At 35.3% G+C, this 22,504-nt stretch overlaps 1 protein-coding gene across 1 annotated transcript in view; it reads left to right on the forward strand.

Annotated features, from left to right (window-relative positions):
* The first annotated feature begins 306 nt into the window (after positions 1-306).
* Positions 307-22,504, forward strand: part of LOC135695021 (uncharacterized) — a 50,621-nt gene continuing 28,423 nt past the window's right edge. Inside the window, exons 1-13 of the mRNA XM_065213958.2 lie at positions 307-720; positions 2,575-2,692; positions 6,857-6,935; positions 8,963-9,109; positions 14,805-14,868; positions 15,521-15,595; positions 16,401-16,545; positions 17,345-17,417; positions 18,076-18,121; positions 18,414-18,497; positions 19,864-19,979; positions 21,205-21,274; positions 22,094-22,199. Of these exons, the coding sequence (XP_065070030.1) occupies positions 556-720; positions 2,575-2,692; positions 6,857-6,935; positions 8,963-9,109; positions 14,805-14,868; positions 15,521-15,595; positions 16,401-16,545; positions 17,345-17,417; positions 18,076-18,121; positions 18,414-18,497; positions 19,864-19,979; positions 21,205-21,274; positions 22,094-22,199 (1,288 nt within the window). The 5' untranslated portion in view covers positions 307-555. The remainder of the gene's footprint in view (positions 721-2,574; positions 2,693-6,856; positions 6,936-8,962; positions 9,110-14,804; positions 14,869-15,520; positions 15,596-16,400; positions 16,546-17,344; positions 17,418-18,075; positions 18,122-18,413; positions 18,498-19,863; positions 19,980-21,204; positions 21,275-22,093; positions 22,200-22,504) is intronic.

Below are 22,504 nucleotides of genomic sequence, written 5' to 3' on the forward strand. Positions count from 1 at the left end.
CAGAATTGCAATATGATATTCTTAGGATCCGAATCTCTGGGAAAATTTTCATTACCTCTGTAATCATTTCTCCAAGAAATTTCCTTTCACTTAGATATTGTATGCCCCTCAACGTTATCTAAAGCTGATAGGCTCACTGTCTAACATCCTTCTTTCAAACCATAGGAAATTAAGGGTAATCTCGGGTAATCTCGCTAGAAATTTTTTTTGGGATTTTTCCCACCCATTGATCACTGGTTCCCACCACATAGATGGAATCGAGGCTTGCGGACAAAAGAGGTCTCTCCAAATCTCCTCGAAAAGCATGACAATTGTGAAATGAGAAAATGAGTCGAACTGAAAGGCTGGGTCACGGACATGGCGAATAGTAGCAGTGCAGCTAGTGGTTGAGACAAACACTGAAGATATATATTTGTCTCTTTTGCATTATTCAAGTTATTACCATTATCAAATTAGAATATTGGATACTAAAAATGTAGAAGTGGAAATAAGACACTAAGGATTTTACTCTGGAAGAAGCAAGTGCTGTTCTACACAGTCTCGTTAAAATTGACGATGTCGTTTTTGAGTTGCTTTCGCGGAAGTGCTGCAAAAGAAACTTACCCAGTTATAGACTATAGTCATTCAAATTTGCTTACAGTTCCTCCAGATATCTATGAACATGCAGTCTCTCTAGAGGAGCTTTATTTAGATGGCAATCAGTTGCAGGAGCTTCCGAAGGTACGTTGTAATTGAACGCGAACAGGCTCGATTTTGACATCATATTGTCATTAAATTTTTACCGCTCGCCACTTTGCTACACATTCCAAGAGTGTCAGATGTCGTATTCGTTATTTAATTGAAGTCACTGCAGATCACTTTTGAATGAGCCTGTTCATCTAGATTCCATACTAAGAAGTTTACTCATTGGAATATCAAATGTTTTGTTGAAGCAATAAGTGGAGTATCATTTAAAAACATCTGCTCAGCCTTTATGGATTTTATACCCCACTGTTTTCGAAGGACAAGAAATATTTTTAAAAAATTGTCCTACGCAATTTTTTGGTAATTGTTTTGATGCCATTATAGTTCTGCTCGACTAGGCAAACGTGCATTTTAAACTTTCTTATGTATCGGTATTTCTCATCTCTTTGTTTAGCACAACAGATGCCAGATTCCTTTCCCTTGACCGCTTGTAGTTTTCAGAAATAATTCTAGTGACATGGAATGCAACGATAGAAGAGTGATTGCTTTAAGAGCTCGTAACAACAATGGCAAACTATATAAGCTGGAAACCACAACTGCGAGGACCTATTCAAATTTATTTTGTTATCCTGAATTGATTTCGCTCTGTTTCAGAAAATCTTTAAAACGCCAATTGAAGGCGATTTTTTTATTGATAGGAAGTTACGTTTGCCAAAAATTTAAAGCTTTCACGTATTCTGCTTCTTTTGAAGTTTGCTGGAGATTTGAATAACTTAAGTGAGATTGTCGGTTTTTCCTTTCAGCTAAAAATTTCTGCAATTCCAACTGTCCACATTCATGATTTTCCCATGTGAACCATCCCTATGGACTGTCCAAGTGATATTTCCCTTTAAAATGATTCAGGCTGAGTTATTTAAAACACTGAGGCTAAATTTCCATGACATTACTAAAATTTTAAGTTTGTCAAAAAATGTTAAAAACTTGCAGGTTCAAAAGTACATAGACAAAAATCATAAATCAAATAGACACAATTCTCTTTAAATTACCTATAATCACCTCATCATTCCTTCAAAAATTTGCAGGTCTAATCTAAAAGAATAAGTTGACAATTACAATGGATGAAGTATTACTGTGAAATCCACCAATTTGTCCACCAAGCAAGTTCTCAGACCAAAAACAAACTGTCTGTCATATTTATCATAGAATAATAGAATTTGACTATGCTCATAATTTTCAATGCTTTCTGTTGGAACGAATTAATCTATTACCAATCCTTTACACTCTTCTTTTACAAGAACAATTTTATAAGAACATGAGCCCCAAATTGATCCAAAGTTAAGATCATATTAAGAACAAGCTGAGGCTGAGACACTGTAAAATTTCATTTTAAAAAATGTTGTGAAACCTCATTAAAAACTTCATCTGAAAATAGATGTAGGTAGAAATTACACTGTATATACCTTAATAATTTAATTATAAACAGCAAGCCTGAACTTCAATTTACTGGTTCTTATGAAAAATAGAGTATTGCTGCCACTAACACCATACACCAGAATTGCCTAAGCCATGCAGAGTTTCCAGCTGATATGCAAATGTTGCAAACACTCTAATTTACAGAGTTGTAAGATAAACTATCTATGATCAAGCAAAGCACAAAAGTTTTTATTAGAATGTAATTGCTCATTCCCAGTTTGTCTTAACTGCTACCTGTGAAATAAAACTGTTGTTTTGTCAAAGACAACAAGTTTGATCTACCTTTAGTTAGAAATAAATTCAACCTCCTGTTATCTGCTTAATAAGTTGTTGATTTTTTCAATTTTTTTAGCCTCTGAGCATGGAAATCAGTGTTCAGGGCCTTTTTTAAATTGTGATATAATATCTTCTTTTTAGGCCTTATTCACACTTCAAAAGCTAAAGAAATTAGATATCAGTGATAATGAAATCAGAGCACTTCCATCAACAGTGTCAAACCTGATCAATTTGATAGAATTTGATGCAAGCAAAAATGGTATGAATTTCTTTTGTTTGGATTTTTTATTTCAACTTGTGTAGGGATTTCATGTATAGTTTTTCCTGAAGTATATGATGTACTTTTTAGTTTGGTCTGGTGTTTAAAAAGTTCATATTAATAGATGTCATGTTTGGTTTGTCCACAGTGATGCCTACCAAAAAATCCCCCCCCCCCCTCCCCCTGAGTATAGCTCCTGGAGCTAAAGACTTGTCTAGTCACAACAAATTATGGTTCTGATTGTGACCCTTCCATATTTTCCTAAATAGAATCTGCAGCTTTGAAAAGAATTATAGAAGATGGTTTAAAAGAATCTCTATAATATAAAACCGTTCATTTCTTCTGCAAATGTCCATAATCAAATAGGATTTTTTTGTTAAATGCCTTTTCTTTTGTAATATCTTTTACCTATAGTCATCAAATTTTAAGAGATAGGGCTGGCTGATAAATGCAACATTGATTGGAGGGGGGTTTCTATTTTAGTTAATATGGTACCAGCTAGAAGTTGAATTTCAAGCCTAATTTCAAGCCATTGAAATCAATGCTGCAAATCTTCAAGACATAAAGAAAGTTTCCTAATGTGCTTCTTTATTTTAATCTAAATATAAAGATCACCTACAATATATTTGCCCTCCAGAACATCAATAGTTTCAAACATGATAAATTGGTGATTGAGTTAAAATAACAATATTGCCAAATGCTAATTGTTAAACTGCAAGATTGCTTCTCTTTGTAAAGTCAGGTGTTTAGATTTCTCGATTTTTGATAGCTGTTATTCATATTTTTGATTTTCTCTGCCAAATTATGTTTGACTTCTTTAACTAATTCACTTGACTTTTATGTCATGATTGTCCATCACTGAAAATAAAAAAGAACTTCAAATGTTAATTCCTGGGTGTAAATGGCAATAGAAATATTTAAAAAAGATTTAGAACAGCTGTATCCAAGAACCGTCTGCTTGAAAAATCAGATTTATTTTTAATCAAAGTCAAAGCTTAGTGGTTTTTTATTGTTTGTCACTAACCACATGTTAATTTGCTTTCATTTCTGGAATCAAAATGTTTTCAAAGCAAAGCTCTATCAAAATCTTTTCAACTAAGTTTGAAATCAATGATTACAAAAAGTTCCTTTCTTAGGCTAGAGCAAGCTCAGAATATATTTTGTTGTCATGAAAACTGTTTCTTTGAGATACATTTGTTTAGTTAAAGAGCAACTGCCCTGTGGCTGTAAATTTGATTTTGTGGACATATTTATAAAATAATTATCAATTTATTCATTGCTAATTCAGCAGGACTTTTTGCAGTGGCTTTTGTTTATTACAAGAGAAAGCTCTTCTTAAGTTTGAGCATCTGTTTCATTCAAAAACAGCTCTTGGAAAGTGCTTTCAAATTTTGTTGGGTAATCTGGGACAGTATTGTAACCATATTGCAGGGTACCTGCTGAAAGTTTGATTCTTGTCAAGTATTTCAATTGTGGCACAGTCATGGGGTGTTCTTAGCACATTTCAGTAGCTGTAGCAGTACCAGGCCTTGCAAACTTTTTGCTTTTTGTAGGTGGGGCAGGGGGCCATGTCCCCCATAAATTTTGGTTGCCCCTTGTTTTGCCCCCCAGTTTTTTCAAAAGTTTCTGTTAAAAACTCAATGTTTTCTTCCAAAGGTGTTCAATCGTCTTTTAACTTTGTTAGGGTTGCTCTCATTATTTTGCTCAATGCAATCTTTACTGCATTTATCTAAGAAACTAGGGCCCCAATAAGCGCTTTGGTTTGTAACAGAGGTGAATATTAATGAAATTTGGGAAAATCGTTTCTGTAGTCACAAAGAAAAATTCATTCTTGACAATCACCCCACCCCAAGAAAGTGTATCTTCATGATAATATATAACAAATATATAATTTAAATGATTGTCAAGAATGGCCGCACCGGTGCACCGCAGGGTAAGCCCAAACCAAGACTCTCCGCATCCCATTGAAAACCCTTCTCGCTCTGGAATCCAGTGCAGGGAAATGCCAATACCATCCCAGTATACCTTGGTAATCTACTATTGCTTATCGAAATTCAATGATCTTTCCAACAGAATGATTTGCTTGATCTCATGGAGGTTGGATATAAGACATAACTACTATGGAAAAACTTTACCAATCAAACTCACAAAGCTATTAACCTTTTTATTTTTAGAAGTATAATTTTTCTGTTGAAATTCTAATGCTCATGTATTATTGTTAAACAGATAAAACTCACTGGAGTAACGAACCAAAGATACCTTTGATTAAATAACAAAGGGGTCCAGAACTTTTAGCAGGCCCCAGCAACAATTTTTCTTTGTTTCCAGCAACAATTGTCAGCTTCAATTTTAATGTTGTGGCTCTCTTGTTCCATAAAGTTGCTCCTCAAGTCTTCATCGTTATATCATATTTGTCCATTTGATAACACGTATTGCCGTGTTCATGTTTGATGCCATTTAAAAGCTCTTGCCTCTTCTGATATTTAATCTGTTATCTTTTGTCTTTCCTTGCTTGTTTCATTGTTTTCTATCAACATTGGTCATATTCTATGTGGTAATTTGTTTTACATAAGAGTGTATGTTAATGTATTTAATTTCCCGATAGAATATATCTCTTCTATTGCAATTTTGCTGGCTATTTATAAAAATGTTTCTTTTTTGGGTACTGTAAAGGAGAACTACATATAAATGTTTGAGGCATAAGCTTTTTTTTTAGTATGAGGCATATCCAAGCATTAGAGAAGAGGAGCAAATGCCAAACCCAGCATCTCATCACCTTTCCTTTTTTCTTGCTTACCTATTGGCATATCTCTTCTGACCTCAAAATGCCTTTTTGCCACCACAGTTTAGTATTTTGAAACCCTATGACAGAGTAAAAGCCTACTCTTCTGTTTACAATCCCATTTCATCCACCACCATGCACTAATTATAGGCTGCTAGAGGTTGCTGGGTTTCTTAATGAAACAGTCACGGTATCGCGGATTCTTAAGGATTAATCTGCATTGCTTCCAGGTTTTTGCAGTTTTCCCTTAAGCTTTCGATTTCAGAAGTATCAAACACGATTCTAGTATTATTCAAAGACGCCCTTTCCATGCATTATTTACGTTGCTTCATCTGAATATAAAGTTTTCCGAAACCAATATTGCTCCTTTACATCTGCTAGTTCCCTTAAAAATGCATTCTCTTGTGCTATCATCTAAATTGTGGTACGCAAAGAGGCATTTATTTGTTCAGCATTAAATCTGTCGTCAGGTGTGATAATAGCCACACCCGTAAACACAAATTGTGATGGCTAATACGCAGCTTCAGCGTCCAGGGAGGTGCCTTATAGCAAAATTTTGTTGACCACTGCCAAACTGAGCCATCGATATTTTCTGGATTTGTTTTCTGTTATTCTGTTGTTTTGCAAAATCCCACCTTTCTTCCACAGAAGTATCGTCATGGGTGAATGAGATATTTAAGAGATATCTTTAAGCTGATTAGTAAATTCCCTGTAGTTGTAATTTATCAAGGCATTAGAGCAATAAAATTCTTAAACGTTGCTGCTAGATGAGTCGAACGTTTCTGACCTCTTTGGCTTGTGCAACTAACGAAATTTGGTATCTAGTAATTTGGAAATTTGTTGTGGAGTCAGCAGTCAACTTTGCAATCAAATATGCTAGTGGGGATGTGCTTTCTTTAATTAAACTTATTTTAGAGTCAGCTTCGGTTATGTAATGAGACTTGTCGCTGTCTTTGCCATCTTTGTACTCCAATATTTTTTGCAATAAGCAACAATACAACATGGTAATAAAACAACACGAAAAATATGCCTTAGTTTGAAATCTTCCTATCCATTAAAGGCACAAGGAGTCGGGACATTTTTGTTTTTTAATGGATAGATTGTCCTTTAAGAGCAGTTATCTGAACACTTTTAAAGAGTCATTTCTAAGACATCAATTCATCGGCCTAGATATCAGAGCAGCAAATCCCATTTCACGTGACTAGAACCGTTAGATTTGCCTATCTATGAGATTTTTGAGACAATCCATAAACGTTGTTTGTTGAGCGAAAATCGTTACACGGTTTAAGATGCATGCAAAACAAACGACTTATTTCTTAATCCGTGTCGTCTGGAATATCTCCTCAAAGCAATTATAATCTCAATTCTTTTTCTCCGAATAGGATTTTTGGAGTTGCCTGAAAACATTCGTGGATTGAAATCCTTAGAAGTTTTTGACGCGAGTGTCAATCCTCTTGGGTCGTAAGTACATTTTTCATTTTATCTGCGAATGCGGGGATTGTATTTCGAGCCTATTTGTTTGTATAATAAAGAAATCGTTTCGTTTAATTTCGGCCGAGGTGGCTTCTTACCTACTTATAATTTACCTTTTACAATGCATTCATAAACTTATGTACAAAACCTATGTTTTCAGGAACAGGACTAATTTAAAGTGATGATATAGAGTAAGGAACGCGATTGAAAAATTATTATATAGAAAAGTAATCAGTTTTGAATTATTTTTCTTCTGTGATGAAGGAATGCCTTAAAAGCTCTCAAGAAACCTGGTCACATTTTCTGTCCCCTTGGTTCATGAGCCGAATAAAGATATTTATTTTCTTGAAAAATTATGTTGATATTTATCTTTCAAAAATCAAGCATTAAGATTTGATCTAGTTAACTGGGCACGGGTAAAATGGTATGTGACACCCCAAAGGTTGATATCGTCGTAGGTGAAAAAAAGCTTAACCTATAATTTGCTGAAATTTTCAGAAGCCTTTGCAGAAGTTCGTGTAGGATATTCACAAATCGTAAAGTTTTCATGAAGAACTGCAATCAAAGGTCAAGTTTGGGTTTAATCCTATCGCACACTGCAGGTTTTTATCTGTGATACCTGTGAATTACACCATTGAGCACTAAATCGCGGCACTATGAGCTAAAAAGATTGTAATCGTGAACGAAAGATTCTCAGATCAAATATGTTTGATTATTTTTTTCGTCGCTGACGACCAAAGGCAAAATCGTGCTGTGTGTGATGCCCAACGATAAAAATTGTTGAAGATTGTGAAGAAGACTAGTCAGATTGTAGCAGGAAAAGCTTAATTTGCGAAGAAGCACCATATACTTTCCTTATTGAGAATGCCATGGCTCAGTAATATGACCAAAAGACGTCTGCTGTTAGAAATGTCGTATTAATCATAGTTTGTATGCTCTGTTAAGTTTCTGAATTAATTTGCTATTGAAACCTTGCTGCATTATTTTCTGCATCCATGAACTAACCAAAAGTTTCTTTCTCTAAGAAATTATTATCTTGTAGAGGATATTTGGATAACCACCATTACACTAGACTTAGATTTCTGCTTGGTCTGCCTTTTTTCAGCAAATGAAATATGAATTAGCTTTAAAACGATTTTTGCTGCGTGACTGGGCCACGGAGGACCATGGAGGAGACGTTATCCCCTGAAACTCTGCAGTGCGTGTTAGGTTTTAGGGACTCTCATTGGCCTCATTGCGTTGGCCTTTTTCCGGTTGTCTTCCTCTGGCAATCTCCTTAAGTATCCTTGATTGACTCATATTAAGCTCCGATGTTTTTAGTGGAATCTATTTGGTCTTATTTAACATATTTCCCAATGTAAAAGCACAATGGTCTAAAACTCATATTTACGTCTATAATGAACCTAAGACCCAGCGCCGTGTCCATATCCATCACAACTATTTCTACGATCTACTTATACATACTTCTTGTGCTTTTTAAACCCGTTACGGAAGAAAACTTTTTTGGGTAAGCAATTTTTATGGAAACACCCATATTTTGTATTAGAGAGATATGTATCGAAGGCCCTTGGTTTTTTTGTCAAATTTTTTGCGTTAACGCTGATGCGTCAATTGGTATATTTTGAATGTCTACAGGAGATGTTTTTGAATGTCTCTGTTTTTTCATTGTATTTGTGTAGACGCAACGGAATCAAAGTTTTGTGTTTTGCAGCATCTAGGTTGAAGGGTCTTAATTCTTGTTTACTATAGAAGTAGTTAAAAAAGGCCTTAAAAGATGTCTGGATATTTTCCCAAAAGTGGTATGGCTATGGCCCCCTTATTTCCATTTCTAAATCTTTCTTTGCATAAAATATAGCGCAGGTTTGATATTGATTTCATTAATTTCATTTTTGACTTTTCAGAGCTCGCTATCTTATGAAATCCATTTCCTAAGGATACAGTGTCTTCGACTGTCATTTTATTAAATTTTGGTTTGATTATTCGCTAAATAACTGTTTTTTTCTTATTTTTTCTAGGTTGCCAGATGGTTTTACATTGCTACTTAATTTGACTTATTTGTCTTTGAATGACACGTTCCTTGAATTTCTACCCGCAAATATTGGTAGACTGTCAAAGCTGGAAGTTTTAGAAGTCCGAGAAAATCATCTTACTGCACTGCCAAAGTAAGTAAGACGTATTTGCATTGTCTGTAACTGCCTCGTGAAGGCACCCATTGCCAGCATAGCTAGTCACCATTGCTAATGATTTTCTCTTAACCTTTCCTAAAAACAAAGTAAATTCTGTTTTGGAGCTTTAGGAGAGAAAACCGTATTAATGAAAAATAAGCCTGGGCAATGTCTGCCGTCTCCAACTGCAGTCGAATGAATCAGGCTCAAGCGATTTTTCTTGTTGTCAAAAGCTTTTGGAATGAAGCTTCAGACACCCTCAGACAGTAATCTGCTAACAGCAGTCAATATTTCTAGTCTTGAAGGTGCGTCTGTTATGAGGTCAGTGTTTCTCGTGATCAATATTTCTAGTCCTGAAGGTGTGGCCGTTATGAGGAGTTTCAACTGTAACATTTGCAAAATTAGTCAAATTTGTCTTTTCTAACCAATTTGAATCAGTACTTGTTTACTAAATCTTCAAAGAGAAAAGCGAACAGTGTAGTCTGATGTACAGTGTGGTAAATTCTGGTCATTTTAAGCTTAGAAGGCAAATTTGACTCGTCTGTTAATGTTTCTTCTTTTTGTTTAAACTTATGAAACATCAGCTTGATTCAAAATTTCCATTGGGATAACATATCTTGCATTGTCTGTATACGTTATACATTATTGCATCAACTTTTATGCAGATTCAAAAAATCAAAATAGGAGAGTTCATCCTTTTAGCAAAGAATAAAAGACAGTTATTGCAAGCTTTCTATTGAAAACGCCCTGAACTGCAGGTCTGCTCAAATTTGTTATCAGTAAGCATAAAATGTTTGATTTTCAAAAAATTTCTTTTCAAATCTGAAAAATGATATTGTCCAAAGATTCAATATTTGTTTCTGAATTATTTACAGCGTGAACTATGATTACTTTAGCTCGTTCTACAAATGTAGAAAGAAAAGCTGGCAAATATTTGATTTATGTTTTTTCAACAAAATCTAGAAGAACAAGCTGAAAAATATTTTTCACCCAGCTTCTATTAATTTCCACGTCAACAGTGATTTTCAATGTTCTTTTGTGCCATTTTTAAGTACCTGTCTTCTGTATAACAAAACATCCCTTTTTTCTTTAATGTTAGTATTAGTAGGTAACTCATAATTGCCAAAATCATTGCACCTTTGTAAAGCTCATTCGGTTTCGGGTTAGACCAAACCTCTTAAAATAAGTTAGCCAAAGGGCTCGTGCCACTGTAGAGGGGCAAGTAATGTAAAGAAAGTTTTCTCTTAACCCCTCGCACCCGTTGTTTTGTGGCAAAATTTTTGACGACGCTGTTTTACTTCAGGACTTTGATTCAATGTGTTTGTTGTAATCTATAGGATTATCTAAAAGATAATTTAAGCTGATTTAATCTGGCCCCCTTGCCCTCCTGTGGTGCGGACCCTGAACCATCTATAGCCTTGTCATTTTCTATCTCTCTCCTTGAGCATCTGTAAAGGCAATCACCTTTCGAATTTAAACTTTAAAGTTGATTTTAAACCAGGGGCGGACACTTGATCAAATATTGGGGGGAGGGGGGGCAAGCCTATTGTTTTAATAAGATGACGTCACATTTCCCATTGTTAAGAACAAAATACCATTGTCCTCTAAAGTATTGGGAGGCGGTCGCCCCCCTCGCCCCCCAAGTGTCCGCCACTGTTTTAAACGATAACTGATATAAACTATGTAGTCTGAGATAAAGGGTTTGCGTTGTTTGTCTGGTCCGTGTCAGTCACATGATTGGTCTGGTCCTGTTAACCGAACGATTTTTCTGGTCCTGTTAACCGAACGATTTTTCTGGTCCTGTTAACCGAACGATTTTTCTGGTCCTGTTAACCGAACGATTTTTCTGGTCCTGTTAACCGTATGATTTATCTGGCATGTAACCCATACGATTTGTCTGGTCTTGCTATCCGCAAAATTTGTTTTGTCCTGTTACCCACTCGATTTGTCACATGTTATCACAACCAGGAGCTGCTATTTTACATTTTGTAGTTTCTTCTAGTGCCAAGGTATGCATTACGTTTAATAGATATCCTTAATTATTAGTAAGTTCAGTTCAGTGAGGATACGAAAGGCATGCATCTGGTCCTTCTGTCAACTATTTTATTTTAAGATCTTGTTTTCGCTTACAATGATAGGAAAGGAACCATAAATTCTTATATTTGCAGTCCTTTTAAAAAATAATGCTACTTTCCAAAATCTTTTTAATTGCCAAATTCTTGTTAAAATTTGTTCTACATTTCTGCTGATTTTTATAACTTATTCTAATTTCTATATGATCGAATTTTTCATAATTAGCGAAGATTTTTAAGTTTATTTTCAAGGGACAAAGATTGCCACGAATGCAGTATTTCGAGCTTTAAAAAATTGAGAAAATTTATTATCTACGTCTTACGTATAAGAATCTTCAAGAAAATTCCAAAGTTTTTGAAATGAAAGCTAATACTTTATTCTGTACTAACGATACAAAAGCTAAACCAAGGGTCTTTCTCTGAGCGTTATTTGTACGTTAACGATGTGAAGCTTATGACGCCACCTGCTCTGCCTTATTTTTGTAACTCTTTTTTATCCCATTTCATCTATCATTGTTATCAAAAGTGCATCTTCGAAATTACAAAAGTTACATTTTAGCCCAGCGTCTGCATTGTAGTATAGATATGTTCACTGACGAACTTTCAATGACATTGCATGTTCTTCTAGCCAGTGATTCCTTTAAGTTATTTCAATATGAAATAAAAATTTTCAAAGCATCTGCAGGTCTGTACAAGTGCAACAAATTTTTATAAATTTTCTGCTGTAATGATAGAGATAAAGATCGAAGTGGTCTTCAATTTTTGTCAGTATATGTCGTTAAAATTCATCGTAAAGTTGTTTGGGTGCCTCTAAGGCTGCCATCTTGAAATATATTCCCGTAAGATCTCAGAGTGAAATCTAGAAGAGTTTAGTTATGGAAATGCATTATAGAAAACATCAACTTTTACTTTGAGAAGTTCCCTCTGCTGTTAATCTATGAGTATAATGTCGCTATCTAAGTACATGCAACCTCTGGTGATAGCTAATGAAAAAGTCTTTGAATTTATCAGGATGAGACTTCACTTAACTACGAGTATCCGACGGTTAGGCAAATTTTTTGAAGTTGTTCTTGTTTTGGATTTACACCAGGAAGCTGCAAAGACGACGATATTAATGAATGGATTTTCTGATCACGGTTTAATCTCGCGCCTCTAGAACTTTTCATTTGCTGGTAAATCTAGCCAAATCTTAATAAGCAGAAATGAATCATTAATGCTTCTGGATAAATTGTTTTTGACGAAATCAAAGCCTAAGATTTTCTTCTGCTCTGTGGCTTACCATTTGGCCTATCGCTTTCTGAAGAAGATCAAATTGGCTTAGCCTCGTTATCAGTTCTCATTGCTTCCTCGTTTGTCTGTGCTAGACAGCTAGCTTTCGTTGCAGACTCTACGGAAGAGAAATAAAAATCCAGGCATGAGAAAAGGAATGAGGAATTCCCTTTTTTCTATGGGTTTCCGTTCTTCCGCTGTAAAGTTTGCAACGCAGGCTATTCGGCAACATCATCGAGAAAAAGCACAAAAACTTTGGACACTGTGGGTGGTCATGCTCTAATCACCAATGGTTGTCATATATGGTGTAGAATAAACCCAAACGTTGATTTATGCTATGAATAATCATGTATTGCCATGGACGTGAGGTAGTTAGTTACCCTCTAAACTACCACTCACACCTGTCACCAAGTTGGTGAGACAAGAGGTCTGACGTGAGGTGAACCTTTCCTGCCTTTCGATCTTTCGCAAGATTTCAGCTGTCAATCTTTGTTGCTGCTTGATAGTTTTCTCGCCCCAGTTCTGTTGTTTTGCGACTAGCACTGAACTGTTTCGAAAATTGTTTCAAGCAGAAACTGCCCACTCTATTTTCCACGTATTTCGGAAAACGTTATCTTCTCATAATATTTACCAACGATTCATGCATCGTTTTTACCTATTCTAAACACATTATCCCACCTTTGACTTGTCCTTAATCGTACCTTAAGTTTCAACATAAAACATGGCATTTTTATGTGTCCCATCTTTAAATGCCTGTCTTTTCTCTTTGCTGTGGCCAAGCATTTTATAATGCCCTTCCTTTTCCAGAATTAAACATTTCTATGATGTCACTGAGATTTCTTTGAGCCTGTGCTTATTAGGCCAAAATTTGTAATAAATCTAAATGATTTTATACATCTAGAGGCACTTCGTCATACTCTATTAAACTATTTGCTCTAAGTCCAAAACTTCTTAAATTCTATGTTTTTGACGTCATCACTCAGGGACTCTGTTCCTTGTACCTTGTTGTTAAAGACGTTTTGTTTTCGAAACAAACTAGCACGTATTCGAGGCAAGACATCTTCCTCATGTTTGTAGCAGCAGTATGTCTGCTGCCAGTAATAAGAATTTCCTGATTCTAGCTAATCCCCGTCAAGCAATGATAATAAATTGGTAGCTCGGAAATGCTTCTCTTGGTAGACTTTCGACGAACTTAAACAGCATTAAGCAATCGTAGCAAACTCTGAAGTTATCCTTTGCAAAATGGGTTTTGAAGCCATTTCGTATACAGAAAAGCCAGTCTCTCTAAGTTAATAATCGACTTATTATATACTCAATTACGTACTTAATTAATGAATAAGATAAAGCAGCCACAAAAAGATGATAGTGCTAAATCGATTATTCACCTATCAACATTCATTCAACCGAATTCGGTTAGCGTAGATTTATCCTGAAAACAGGACCTATAAAATTAGCTTTTTGGCTATCAGCAAGGCTTGATGATCGCATATAGCGTGCAGTAATCCTGTATAATTGATTAATTTGTTGGATCTATTTCTGTCTTTGGTTTCATGGTGATTACCTTTCTGATATGATAGAAGAATATCTTGTATAAATCTGCTCTTTGGACCGCAAATCACAAATTATAACTGGCTTATGCGAACGATTTCCACGTCACATGTTCCATTGATTCTATTGCGACCCGAGCTGCTATGAAGCTTTTGCGAGCACTGGGTATTTCTATTTGGCTCTTTCTGTAAATTAGATATCCCCAATAATGTCCCATTTAGGCACCAGTGTGTTTTACACTTCGAAAAAACAAAAGTCGCGTAGCTCTTGATCATTTCGTGTCTGAATTTGCTGCAGCAATTCTCTTGTCATGGATTCTGGAATGGGTCTTGGTTGCAAGGAAAAGAGGACAAAGGGCATTTTAAAAAAATTCAAAGCAATCGTGTTCTTTCGGAACCTTATTCTGACGTTTTATGCTCTGAGGAGTGTCAGACGAAAAAGCTTTTAGTATGTCGTTAAATGTTTGCTTTTTTCAAAGCCATTTTAAAATTCTGTACCGCAAAAAAATTGTTCAAAGCAGATTGTTAGGTGTGTTGCAAGTTTACCGCCCTCATTTTGTGAACAATATTTCAAAATCTCTCTAGAAGAGCCCAGTTTCCGGGTAAAAAATGTATTTTGTTTATAACTTTTTCCCACCTTTTTTTATTGAAGAAAAGGCAAAGTCTCGACCCTGTCGCCCAGTGCCCGTCCTCCGGATATCCAATGCTTTGACACCACTAATCCTTGCTTTGAGACCACCTTAAGAGCTTGAATTGAACTTTCCCGTTTAATTGAATTGCTTGACTAATTTGTTGTTGTTGCAGGTCAATGAATAGACTTGCTCAACTAAGAAGACTCGATATCGGAAATAATGAATTCATGGAACTGGTATGTTCTTTTAATATTCTCATACACAAAGTAATGTACTTTTACTTACCAAGCCAATATCTGTCTTTGACAATCCTAGCACGTATTAATTGTATTTATACATGCAGATGGGCCTTGTAATGTCCACTTTGTAAAACTCGTCGAACTGTTCGCCATGTTTCTGTTCATGTATTTCATGGCAATTTTTTTCTGCATACTTGCTCTTTGTTGTGCAATGCTTACTTTTTAGCTGAAAATTGTATATATCTTTTGGAAACTCAATAGATTTTTATCCTTACATCCATCTGTAAATTACCCCTATCATTGTCCCGCATTTCAGAATCTTCTGATGTGCATTTCATTTTCAAAACAGCCGTTGATGCTTTTGAGCATCGCTCTTCATATCATTGTCCATTGAGATTTTGATATACTGCTTGTGCTTATTTGCATACATTGCTTATGCTTCTTTGCATCTTTGCCTTAATAAAGATTAGCAAATTATCCTTCTCGCTATAGTATCAATTATTCAGATTTGAAAGTAACCAGATTTTGGAACGATAGGCTGATTTCATGCTTTTTCGACCCCATGCAAAATCGCCTATAGATGGAACATTGTTATCATATGACAGTTATCGGTAGTTACGTTTATGATGTAACTTTTCTCGATTTTCAGCCCGAGGTTATTGGAACACTAACGAGGCTGCAAGAGCTGTGGATTGATTGCAATCAAATTGGGAGTTTACCAGCTGTGAGTATTTGCAGGAATATTCATTCTCCTTCAATACAAGGCTCCGTTGAGACAGATCTTTTACTTTTACTTGTAAATGATCTGATCTAAATTTTGCTGTCAGTGTTTTTTATCAATATTACGATCCTTGAGTCACTACATTAGGCCTAAAGTTGAATCTCATTAAGTCGGACCTTCAAGGGATAATAAGGCTCCGACTAAGCAAATGTACGACTTAAATTTGATATGTCCTTTGACTTGAATGAGGTTGAAAGGTCAAATAGGTATAGAAGATCAATCCGTCTGAGTGAAAGTCCGGGTTATCCTTGCTACAACTTAACGAGATTCAACTGTGTTACAACGTAAAATGACAAAAAACACAACAATGAAGGGTTAGAGCATTCGCAGAAAAGATGCTAGTTTGTGCATTTATAAACTAAAACTCTTTAAAACATTGACCCATTATAATGATTGATACATCTGATGACAGGGACACAATCAAACGTTACTTTCGATCGATACCTGGATACAAATTTCTGCTACATTACCCGACGTTTATACTTCGAGAAGTGTCGGAAGAAAAGCGAGAAGTGTCGGAAGAAAAGCGAGAAGTGTCGGAAGAAAAGCGAGAAGTGTCGGAAGAAAAGCGAGAAGTGTCGGAAGAAAAGCATTTTTGGCAATAATTTTGTTGCTAATTCTGGCGTTTACTGTAGGCAATCAATTTAGCCGTAAATGTTTCTATTATTCTTTTGTTTAGCTCATCATGAGTATTGCAAACATGAGCTACACTAACGGAAATGAAATGATGACTGACCTTTTTTTCCAGGAAATTGGAAACCTTAAATTCTTAGAAATTCTCGATGCGTCAGAAAATAGAATAGAATGGGTTGCTGACAAAATTGGAGATGCTGATTCGCTTACTGATCTACATCTGATGACGAACCTTTTAACGCTTTTACCTGAGAATTTATGTAAGTTTACGTTCTTGCGTTCACGTAAATTTATTTTTTTACTTTTTCTTTGGACAGTTTAGTTTTGGTTAACGTTTTTCGATTAACTCTTGCTTTTTATTTGAGACTCTGAGCTTTTTATTAATATATAGGGTGTGTTGTAATTTTGTACTTATTTTGTTCTCATTTTGTTTTGTTTTGCCGATTTCTTTTAATTCTTCCTAGTGCCCGAAGTATTATTAAGATAAGGTAAAGCTTTGTTAATAATGTCATGCCCCTTGCAGCTGCTGCTTCTCAAATCTAAGTGATTGTCAGCTAGGAAAGGTGTTTAGTTATTGTTTCCAGTATGAGAGCATCGTATTTTTAGATTTGTCTCCTGTAGATTGGCAGATTTTTCTAAAAATTCACTGCAGTGTTTCTTGGCTGTTAACTACAGTGGAATTGTTTGCACACTGTAACCCCTACAATGAATTCGTGAATTTGCTCTCTTATTATTCTCAATCAAACTTTCCAAAACGTCAAGTGATGGTGAAGAAATCTTTACCGCTAGCTGATGCCTCTTCACAGGGAAGATGATCACAGGGAAGATGTTTTTTGCCTTGCAAGTGAATTTGGCAGATATTTTTTCTCTGTATTATTTACCTTAGCATGAAATTTTGATAGGAGAACGTACTGTGTGGGTTGACAGTTTTTCGGTTGAGTTATGAGGAGCTGAAGTTGGTTTTGGAGGGAGATGGATATTAGCTCGATGCAATCCTGTTTATAAATGGTTTTTATGCACGCAAGGAGTCGTTCAAATTGAATATGGTTTTTCTTTTAGGTAAATTGAAAAAATTGGAAACACTTCGGGTGGATGATAACCATTTAACAAGTTTACCGACCTCTATTGGAGGGTAAGTTTGTTTTTTCAACACCTTCATCAATCTTTATTGACTTCCCCCTTTTTTTCCCAAAGGAAAAGTCTCGGCCCTGTCGCCCAGTGTCCCCACCTTATTCTCCGGGTCCACAGTTGCACATAGACTCGGCCTTGGTCCTCAAATATTTAAACAAGATTGATCTACTTGCTTCAGTCACTTTTTTAAAGGAGCAAATAAAACCTATAGAATATGGGTTTTTAGAACCGAAAATGAATCATTTATGTTTTTATATCGCAATTAAACTGCCCGTTCAGCTTCGCTTCTACAGTTTCTGTTTTCATTCTTTTTTAACAAAACCTATTGAAAATTTGACGATAACGTTTGAAGAATATTGCAGTCCTTAGGCGATACCATTGAGATCAGAAGACCGTATTATGAGGATGATAAAAACTGCTTAAATCTCACTCAAATTAGATTTTTGTTTCTTATCTACGTAGCTTACCTATACTTAAAACTGATAGTTTTAAGCCCAGTGACAGCTAAACGTTTTTCATTGCCTGAAATGAGTCATTGCCTGAAAGTATGTCTCGGTATGCCAACTTTTTGAAAACCTTGAGTATATTTTTAAAGTTCATGGTCTGACCAAAAAAGTAACAATTTTTCTCCAGTTTTACATTTTTCAATGTTTTTGCAGGTTATCAAGTTTACAGGAGCTAATTGTCAGTGGAAACGAGCTAGAGGTTCGTCATGTCCAGTTAATTCAAATGCTTTTTTCGATAGAAAGATATCAAATACACCTTTCAATAGTTCATGTTTAAAAAGCATTTGTAAGTTTATATATCCCTCTAAAAATGCACTCGGTTTTTAAAAAAAGAAATTTTGTTTTTATTATTTTATAGTACTCTCATTCTAGTTGCCTATCAAAATATTATAACTTTTATCGTATAAAATTTTTTTTACAAAAATTTCCTTCGGTTTTTGCATTTTTCTATTTATTTGAAACAAGTAGCAAACCATACTGTTCTCTTGCAGACATTACCTCCAGGAGTAGGCCTGCTACGGGATCTTGTAACACTAAGTTGTGATGAGAATTTCATTGAGTCACTCCCACCAGAGGTAAGACTTAAGGCTAACCCTATATTTTATCATAGCTTACCTATACTTCACTTTTATTCAATAACTACACATCTACATATAAGCAGAAATCATTGATTGCAAAGTCAGGGAACGTTGAATTTTTGACTTTTTTGTACAATTTCTTAAGTGTTGGCATTATTTTTTTAAATGGGATACTTGATATATGTATAAGTCAATGTTTCTGTATCATTTGTTACTCTTCTTTGGTCATGGTCGATTTCATTCCCTTACAAAAATAGCTTTTCGTTTATGTTTATTTTTTATCTTTTTGTTTGTTTTTATTTTTTGTTTATTTTTATGTTTTTGTTTCTGTTTATGCAGTTTATGCTTATGTTTATGATAATGCTTATGATTATGCTTGTGTTTGTTTAAAGGCAATTCGGTGTAGCTTTAGTTACAAACATTCACTTAGGGAGTCGGGGTTTTCCTCGTGATTACCCCTTAGGGATTTAGATTAGGAATTCCAGCAAATATCTAGAGTGCTTGTAAGCTACAGTGGCGTAGCTAAGCTTAGTTGCATTGAATTTTGGCTCGATAAAACTCATTTTTGTTTGATTAAAATGTTATAAAAAGGCTGCTTAAATGACATGGTCTTGCTTTCTTTGCAATTTCCAGACTGATACATTTCTACAACATTTTGTTTTTAATTGAATGACTTTCATTAGATGAAGGTGAAAATGATAAAGATGAAGAAAGAAATATCTAGGCTTGAGAGAAAAGCCTCCTCGGTCTTGCAGACCAAACATCAACCTTATTTCTGCCACCGAAAAACAGTTACTAGAAAACCCAGATTGTGCCACAAACGATAATAGTCACATGATTCGGATAATTGGCAGAGTCCGGTCGTCGTTCCTTCTAAAATCTTTGATTTAATGTACATGAAAATATGAAAAAGTCATTAATGTGTAAACAGAAAGAATTAATTTTCACCCTTTGACTCACCCATTGGCAAAATTTTCTTTAGGCAAGTGTCACTGATTGGCCCATTTCGATCTGCAACTGATTTGTATATTTCCTAGCTTAGAGTCATTTATATGACTTTTTATATTCTGAAGAGTGTTAGACGAGAATCTAATACATGCTATACTTTTTGCTTTTTCAAGCCTTTTTGAAAGTACAGCAAAGTTTTAAACTGAAATTATATTTCACCAAGGCGCTCTTCTTGATAAATACCAACTACATCCCACTCTGGAGACATTATGCATAACTCTCCAAGTGACGAATCTTACGTTTTTATGGACACAAATCGTCCTTTTGCCGCTTAAAAACATTTTTAATTTTCAATTTACTTATTCCTTAGGCAAACTTTGATTCCGCCGAAGTTTTAGCTTTCTTTTGTTTTTAGATGGGAAGTTGCTGTAAGCTATCTGTGCTGTCATTACGGAAGAATAAACTAGTGTCTTTGCCAGACGAAATAGGCCGATTAGCCAACCTCTCGGTGCTTAATCTCAGTTCAAACGCGTAAGTCATTTGTTACCACTTGTACCTTCTCACGTCAAATCGGCATTCTTTTCTAGTCAGTGGGTCTTGCGCAATCCTCAGACGCTAACTTGAACTTAGTTTTACTCGCAGATGCACCGTTTCATTACAGGATTTCGTCTCACTATATTTACTGCTACTGCAGGTAATGACGCACCTGAAAGCCTATAGTTTGGTAACAAGTCTTTTGCAGCTTCCACACACTGCTAGTTTTCATCCCTATCCTCCTCATTTTTTGAGTGGAAAGAAATATCTTGCTTAAAATTAACAGATAAACAAATGTTTTTATTTGTGGAGCAATGCTTGTCCTACCTTGTTGTTACTCAAGTGCTCATTTCTGACTTCCCCTGTTTTTTAACATATTTAAAGAGATGTAAGCGTCATTACCCAAATACTCAAAAATTGGTTAGCTTATAACTAAATTATAGAAGTCCTTATTCATCCAAGGTTGAAAATTTTATGAAAACCAGAATGTTTTTTCCTAATGTTAATATTAAAAAGACAAGCTGCATTTTTTTCTCCACTCCTCTGAAAGTTTTTGTTTCCAAAACCTTTTATTTAAGTAGACTCTTATTGTCTATCGTAGACTCTTAGCAACATCATCGTGGGCTTTCAGGGCCGTATCATTGTTGTGCTCTTGTCTTTGGGTCATTCCAACATATAGGTCACAAGTGAATCATAGCCAGGCTTTACTTTAATTTTCAATCCTTTTTGGTGGATCAGCAAAATAACTCAAAAGCGTCCCGATGAGTCTTAGAAACCGCCTGGCTGATGCAATTAGATTAATTAGAATAATAAGGGTTCATCTTGAATAAGATATATCTACTCTTGACACCTGTCTTTTGCTTTGAAGCAGTCCTTATGTTTTTGGTGAATTTTTAAACCATCTTTTCACCTATAGATAAAAAAATTTTTAGTAAGAGTATAAAGCAAATATGTAGTAAGTTAAATGGAGTGATATTCATGACAACTCCTCTTTACTTTTTTAGAGTCGGTATCACTCGGTATTACTTGGCAACGCTTCTTTTTCAAACTTCAGATCAAAACGTCCCTTGCATTGCCCTTGGGTCACTGTTAAGAGCTTTTATTTCTGTTTTTATCATTCATTAATTATATTCAATTTTGTGTTTGTCCATTCATTTATATAAATACTATAATATTTTTTGTGCCTACATCATGTACATCGCTCTTACTTTTTCTTTTTCAGGCTTGAGAATTTGCCATTCAGTCTTATGAAACTGAAAAAGCTAAAAGCGTTATGGCTATCAGAGAATCAGGTAGGAAATAAATTAAACTTAAATTTGATAATTTTCATATACGGCAAGATATTGGTGCACCTTTATCGTATAGCCAGTCTTCGGTTTCAACTGCTATCGTCCAGTACAACGAATTGGCATAGTGGTATTTTTGCAGATCAGTTTAACCCACATTAGCCAATGTTTCCTTAACTCGTAGTGAAAAAATATAGAAAATTTGACCTAATGTTGCAAAAAATTGTTGTAAATATTGTAAAATGTGCTTGGAATGTAGTTTTATGTCTACCATTCCTTTTTATTTCTGCCTGTCAAATGGCGTTGTCTTAAGGCAATATTTCCCTTCCAATATTACGAGATGGTGCGTGTATTTCGCTGTTATCAATGTCTTGGTTAATAACCGTCTTGATTTTGTGTTAGGCTTTTCATCCAATATTTCCTAACCTTTTTCAAAGCCGACTTCCTAACTTCTTTCAAAGCCGACCTTCAGTTGAGCTTTTCTTGTGCACTCTCTGCGTCCATCCAAAGCCCTGCCGTCACTTGAGCAGCTGAAAACAGGCGCGCATAGTGCCTGGAAATTGACTCAAAAATCCTCTCTGTGGCCAAAGGGATCTGGACAAAGCGCATGCTTAAGATTGGTTATACCGCGCGCGCGAGCAAAACCTGTCGAGTGAAATTCGGTCTCTGGAGAAAACAAGAGCTTTGTCGAATTTATTTCCCAAGAGCTTTGTCACTGCTATTCAAAAAACAGCATGGCGTCAAGTATAAGCCCTCTACTGTGCATATTAATAATTACTGTGTTGAAATCTTAGGCTTAAACCAACAATTCTGTCCATCTTTCAGTCCAAACCGTTGATTCCGCTGCAGACAGAGTTCGATCCTGTAAAAGAGAAGAGGTTTCTCACGTGTTACATGTTTCCCCAGCATTCTCTTAGCGAAATCGAGGCTGGTAAGATTTTATAGTCTTCAAATCACATTTAACGATGTACAATAATCTATGTCTCATGGAAATAGAAGAGCAAAGATTAGACAGAATAAAGTTAGCGGTGAAAAGAGGCTTAAATTAGAAAAATTTATTGCAAATTTTAGTTTTCTTATCGATACCTTAATCCGGTTTTAATGTGATAAATCTCAGATTCCGTGTTCACTTTCCTTTTTGACTTAAGCCATAATTTGTTGAAGACGCATTCATTTTCAAGTGACCTGGAATTCGCGACGGTTAAGATCATTTGATTTCCAACCTACCTGTTTTTA

This window comes from Rhopilema esculentum, chromosome 8 (assembly GCF_057945365.1).
Source record: "Rhopilema esculentum isolate cy_ngs chromosome 8, ASM5794536v1, whole genome shotgun sequence".
Taxonomy (NCBI): domain Eukaryota; kingdom Metazoa; phylum Cnidaria; class Scyphozoa; order Rhizostomeae; family Rhizostomatidae; genus Rhopilema; species Rhopilema esculentum.